The following is a 6,260-nucleotide window of genomic DNA, read 5'->3' as shown; positions in this document are numbered from 1 at the left end:
TAGTTTGAGTAATATTTTAGATTGTTTGATGTGTGTTTGCAGTGAATAAACCGAGCATTCGAAAATGTCTAAGAGCGTTAAGTAATTATTGATCGCGCCACTCATGACACAAGAGTAAGCAGTAAAGAAAAAATCGTCAACTGTTTGCACTGAGCCTCAGTTATAAGTCCCTTTGAACTCAGTTTTAGAGAATATAGTGCTTAGATGGGAGAGAGTATTCAGAATTAAAAGTCCTTCTTGATCCTTTATAGGATATACTTGAATGGGGATTCTTTTTTGATCCGTGACACACCTCCCCTCACCCCCAAAACCAAAGTGAGATGGCTTCTAATCAAGTTGACTAGGTATCTTTGTGTCTTCACACTTTGATATCAAATTATCTAGACCTCACAGCATCACAATTAAATTGGCTTCAATGTATGGACAGGTCTTTGACTTTCCGGGTCTGCTAGTAATCCAGAGTCCCTTTTTTTTTGTCCGCTCCTTATTTAACCGTCATTGCCTAGAGAGCTCCATCAACCTAGCACTTTCCACCCTGAGCTCTTTCTGACGCAAGGGGTTGCTCACAGAGGTCCAGGATGATCGTGACCAGGTTGCTCAAATCCAGCAATGGGATGTTTTCCTTTTGCTAGACACAGCACAGAGTTGCTGCAGGGTCACCTGGTACCCACGTAGTTTTCTGTATTCAATTAGCTGGATTCCTCTCCAGAAGGCAAGTCTGCATGTCCCCGCAGAGGCTCAAGGGACCAGTGTCTATGTCATCAAACCACCACTGGCACCTGTGCTCTAGCACAGCTGATGGGCTGAGCAGACGAGATCATGTCCCACAGGCAGAGGCAGTGGCCAGGGTAGGAGAACCAGGTTGCCTCACCTGCTTACCAGGCAGCTTGGAGAGAACTAGTAGCTTCCATCTCCGCAACTGCCCAGAGTCTGGCTCTTCTCACCAATTCTGAAATGCACAACAATAGATGGGGGGGGGGGGAGGAGGAAAAAGGAAGGAGGAGCAAGCCAGATAATCCAGACAACCACAATATCTTAGAAGTGTAGACACCCCCAGCTCTAAAAATTCAGCTAAAGAAAAATCTTCAAAACATAGAACTGTATGTCTGAAAGAGGCTTCACAACTCATTCAATGCACTTGTGCTGTGGATGAAATCAATGAGAAGGAGAAAAATATATTCCCCTAAGATGACATGTCCACTAAATGGCAAACCTGGAATGTGAATCCAGGTCTCGGATGCTTGTGACATTCCAAAGAAGATTTTGGAGGCCTTTCTTTAATACAGGAATTCCTGGGTGCAAATGGTAGACACAACCAAATGCTAACCAGAAATTTGATAGATTTTTTTCTATCTAAGGCACCATAGAATAAATACTGCTTCCCCAAAGTCAGCCATTGAAACCCAGAAGGAGCATAGTTCTACTCTGATAGGGTCTCTGTAAGTCAGGGGCAATTTGATGGCAACTGGTTTGGCCTTCTGTAACACCAGAAATGGAAGGAGTGCAATTCACAAAAGCTCACTGGAAGCAACGGATGTTCACCCCAGGACCAGGGCCAGATATGTGCCTGGACTAGGTGCTGCCACATACCTTGCAGGCTGACACCTCGGGGCACCAGACCGTGCAGCTCCACAGTGGGGAGGTCATCTTCCAAAGCATTGGAGTTGTTGAGTGGGACTGATCTCCTGCCTCCCAAGCTGGTGGTAGATGTTTCTGACATTCTCAGCTTCACAAGCAACTTGAGGGGAACATGGAAAGGGACATGTGGAATGAATTTCATTTGGGGCAAGGATTCAAAAATAGAGAACTAGACATATCTGTTTATAATAGAGCTTGAACAACATCTCCCAAATTTCACATAAATAAAAACCTCATGACCATGAAGGTCAGTCTTATGTGTCTACTGGTGGATAAAGTTCCCCAAGGGTCTTAGAAATATTTGACATTTGTCCAACCATATGTAAAGCAAAAAAAAGGGGTTTTATTTGAAGAAACAAAAAACATAAACAATTTGAGGCAGGTTTATTTTTAAAGCCTTTCAATCCTCCTAGGGGTAACACCTTTTAAGAAACATTTACTGCCATATATATACCCATATCATACATGAATAGGTTACAAGTAAGTGGCTTTCAAGAATAAACTCCAACTAGGTCAACCTGAACATAGCCCACCAAAGCATTGACTTTGACAATCCAATTCAACTAATATTATTGAGGGCCCTGATTTGAGTAATCATTTAAGGCTGGGCTGCTAACCAAAAGGTTGGAAGTTTGAGTCTGCCGAGACACTCCTTAGAAGAAAGGCCTGGTGGTCTAGTTCTGAAAAGACAGCAACCAAAACCTTGTGGAGCACAGGTCTACTCTAATATGCAAGAGGTGGGACCCAGGCTCATAGACTCCACCACAAAAACAAAACACCAAGGATCCCTGTCCCCAAGAGGCTTGCAGTCTAGTGGGAATTAAGAAGGAGTCTGGCAATAATTTATAAGTACATCAAATAGTGTGTTATACCATCAGAGCTGCTGGGGAAGAAGTATGCAGTGGAGCAGAACAAAGGGGCCACCGAGCTTGGGAGGTGAAAAAGAGGTAGCTTGCAACATTAAATGGTGTGGGCAAGGCAAGGGTGCGCACGGATTATTCTCAAGGCTGGCCCGGTCATTGGTGATAACATTGCTATTGCTCAAGGCAGGTTTCCTCTTTCCGTGGGGTTTGTGCAGGCACCAGGCCAGTTTCAATACTACACATCCCACTGTCTGTGCCCAACCAGAATTTGTTGACCAGCTCACCCAATGAATGGAGACCTTGTTTCTGGCCCCAACTGAAGATGCCCACCCACTTCCCTGCAGCTGCCCTTGATTACCCAGCCATGAACCTCAATGACTTGGCTGTTTTAGAAAACCAGGCAGGCCCTCAACGGATGAAGAGTTGCCATTGTGGTGGTGGCAACTAGAGTAGACCTTTCTAGAGTCAGGTTGAGCAATGGAAGCCTGACTGGACAAGAGAACCAACTCTTATAGTGTTTGCTCCTGTACAGACAACAATCTTTTGGAAATAGGCGCCTGGTATGGATGGCTGCTTAGAAGGGAATGCACTCAGGTTGGCTCCCCCCTCCCCATCCCTGGGCTGGAGGAACTTCCCCAAACACCTAGAGAGACCTGAATTGTCAGTCATAAACAACAACAATAAAAACCCAAATCCATGGTCATGGTCTTGATTCCAATCCATAGTAACCATATAGCATTGAGTAGAGCTGCTCCATAGGGTTTTCCCAAAGAAGACTGCCTCTCGTTTCTCCCCAGGAGTGGCTGGTGGGCTCCACTAAAGTTAGCCTGTATCCATAGATATCTATCTCTGTACTTACATACAGTCTTCAGTGCATAGTAGATGAGGAGAACAGACAGAGAAAACTAGTGCATGGTGCAGAGAGCAGGAAAAAGCAGTCATCTATAGAAAATAACAAGAACAGGGTGCAGGAGGCACACTTGTGGATATGGGTGGGGGAGGACAGCACTGAACAGTATCATAGCCTGTTGGGAAGAATGAACTTTTGAAATGGACAGCTCTCAAAAAACTAAGCAATACAAAACTCTCTACCTTTAAGACAATTACATCTCATAGTGACCCTATAGGACAGAGTAAGAAGTGTCCCTTTGAGTTTCCAAAACTGTACCTCTTTGAGGAGTAGATCTATCTTTCTTCCGTGGAGGGACTTGTGTATCCCACCACACCACTGGAGCTCCAGTCTCTGCCAGTGAGTTGATTCCAACTCATAGGTACAATATAGTTACACTCTCTTATAGAGTATAACTGTTCTTGTGGTCTTCTGAGACTGTAACTCTTTAAGAGAGGAGAGTAGAAAGCCTCATCTTTCTCCTGTGGAGTCACTGGTGGTTTCAAATTGCAAAACTTGCAGTTAGCAACCCATTGCATAGTCCACTTTACCACCAGGCCTCCTGCTGCTAGGTAAAGTAGAAACAATTCAGGTCTCTCTAGGTGTTTGGGGAGGAGAAGGAGCTGAAGTTCCTCCAGCACAGGGATGGGGAGGGCACAGGAGGGGGGAGCCAACCTGAGTGCATTCCCTTCTAAGCAGCCATCCATACCAGGCTCCTGCCTGCTGGTTTCTCCCTGTAACCCCAGCATCCCCTGCTCAAGCGTTTCCTCCCTGTGAAAAGGGGACTGGGAGATACTGGGGAGGTGGAGTGGGGGTTGGGGGTGGTAAGCAGGGAGTGGCATAATTAATCTGATTGACATTTTATTCCTAGCAAAAAACAGCTGCAGGGAAGCTTCATGGAAGACCCTAGAGAAGTCCCTCTGGGAAGTGGGGGTGGAGATGTGCAGATTTGAGGGCAAAAGACAGAAAGGGGATACGGGTCTGCCCCTCCTCTCCTCAGAGCCTAAAAGGTTGCTAGGAACTCAGAGGTGCTGGGAGCTCAGGGCACTGAAAGCAGTAAAACTGAGGCCAAGGGACAGAAGCTTACCTGACGCCCTAAGGCAGAGTTGGCTGTGTCTCTGGGCAGTTCCTCAAAAGGAGGCAGGGGAAAGTGACAAGAAAGTTGGTTCTTAAATAATTTTCTAAGAGTCCCCACCCTCCTTTCTGGTCCCACAGGGTTTTCTCCTCCCACTTCTTGACAAAATTAGCAAAGAACTTCAGGAACTTTCCATTTACTTCTGCCTTCCTGCTCAGTTATTCTGGTGAACTGCCCCCTGCTTCCCTGCCCCCAGTGGCCAGCCTCCACCCCTCCTGATTGCCAATTCCTTGGCCTAAAGACTAAGCTCCAGCCCTAAACCCCAATTTAGAAACCTCACCTGTTTCTGGGAATACCAGACACCATGAAGGTTCCTGTATCTTCCTTTTGGTCATACGGGCAGGAAGAATTCTCCCTTTACAAAGGAACCTCTTTGCCATTCAGAATTGGGCTGGCTTGGTAGAAGGGAAGTCTGTCCCGCTGAAGAGAGGTCACACAGGCAGTTATGACTATGCACAAAGTAAATGGAACATGTCCTTCTTGTGAAAATAAGACTGTGGGTATGCTCTGTGTTCTTGAATCATCCAGGGAGCCACAGCCACCACTGAGTGAACCACAAGACTTCCTGTAGGAGGTGATGCTTGGCCAGAGGGAAGATTAAGAACTGTCTGTAAGAATGTTATAAAAACTGGAAAATAACATGCTGTTTTTCTTGTTGAAAACTATGTTGGTTTTATACCAAAATAATTCCTGAAAGAAGCAAGAACTTTGCACTTGAAATTATATATATTATATATATATGCAAACATATCTAAAATATACATATATATATATATATATATATATTTGTATGAGGGGGTGCCCAAAAAAAGGAATTTTTTTCTCAAAGCTATGTGTTAATTATTATTATTATTTTACAAAACAACCTTATCACCTTCAAAATACTTTCCACTACACCTAATATATTTGTCAAATCTGCAATTTCATTCTTGGAAACAATTTTCAAATTCATCTGTTTGGATGTCTGACAGAACCTGCCTCATTTGCCATTTTACTGCTTCTACATTGTCAAATCTCTGTCCTTTCATGTCCCTCTGCATTTGCAAAAAACAGAAAGAAGTCACAGGAAGTGAGGTCAGGTGAGTAAGGTACATGAGGCAAGGGAGACATGCTGCTTTTTACCAAAAACTGGCACATTGAGAGCGCTATGTGAGCAGGTGCGTTGTTGTGGTGGCAAAACCAGTCCCCCATCTGCCACAAATCAGGCCTTTCAGTTGCATACTTTTATGCTATCTGTTCAGAGCCTCTGATAGAAAGCTTGATTAACAGTCTGACCTGGTGGGACGAACTCCAAAGCACTATAAGTTGACACTTCTATCCATTTGGGGAGTTTACAGACGTTCCGAACAAAGTTTGTCATCAATCAATATTTTGCCTTTTTTGAAACTAGAAACACTTGAATTTTTCCCATAGCATTGTCCTTATAAGCTGTGTTCAACATCACACCAGTTTCTGTAGCATTTTTCCCACGCAGGAAAACAAAATTTCACAGCCGCACGCTGTTCTCTTAAATTGGTATCACAAAATGGGATTTAAGTGAAACTGCTTTCATGAAAAAATTCACTGTGACCAGTGAAAACCTTCCCAGATGATGCCACTGGGTGCAGTAACTCAAGAGTGAGTTGCTCGATGCTCACCTAGTGGTGAATATGTGACTACGAAAGCTCCACCCAGGGGAGATTATTTCCGTTTGGTTTTTTTTTCCGGCGGGGGTAAACCCTCATCTATATATATA

General features: G+C 44.4%; 1 protein-coding gene across 1 annotated transcript in view; it reads right to left on the bottom strand.

Moving 5' to 3' along the window:
* Positions 1-4,854, bottom strand: part of F13A1 (coagulation factor XIII A chain) — a 323,958-nt gene extending 319,104 nt beyond the window's left edge. The window contains exons 1-2 of the mRNA XM_004711755.2: positions 4,806-4,854; positions 1,591-1,738 (exon numbers count right to left, since the gene is read on the bottom strand). Of these exons, the coding sequence (XP_004711812.1) occupies positions 1,591-1,720 (130 nt within the window). The 5' untranslated portion in view covers positions 1,721-1,738; positions 4,806-4,854. The remainder of the gene's footprint in view (positions 1-1,590; positions 1,739-4,805) is intronic.
* Between the last annotated feature and the right edge of the window lie 1,406 nt (positions 4,855-6,260).

This window comes from Echinops telfairi, unplaced genomic scaffold (assembly GCF_000313985.2).
Source record: "Echinops telfairi isolate 266 unplaced genomic scaffold, ASM31398v2 ScPeMD7_655;HRSCAF=1070, whole genome shotgun sequence".
Classification (NCBI taxonomy): Eukaryota; Metazoa; Chordata; class Mammalia; order Afrosoricida; family Tenrecidae; genus Echinops; species Echinops telfairi.
The sequence above is the reverse complement of the archived record's forward strand: the minus strand, read 5'-3'. Positions and strand labels throughout refer to the sequence as shown.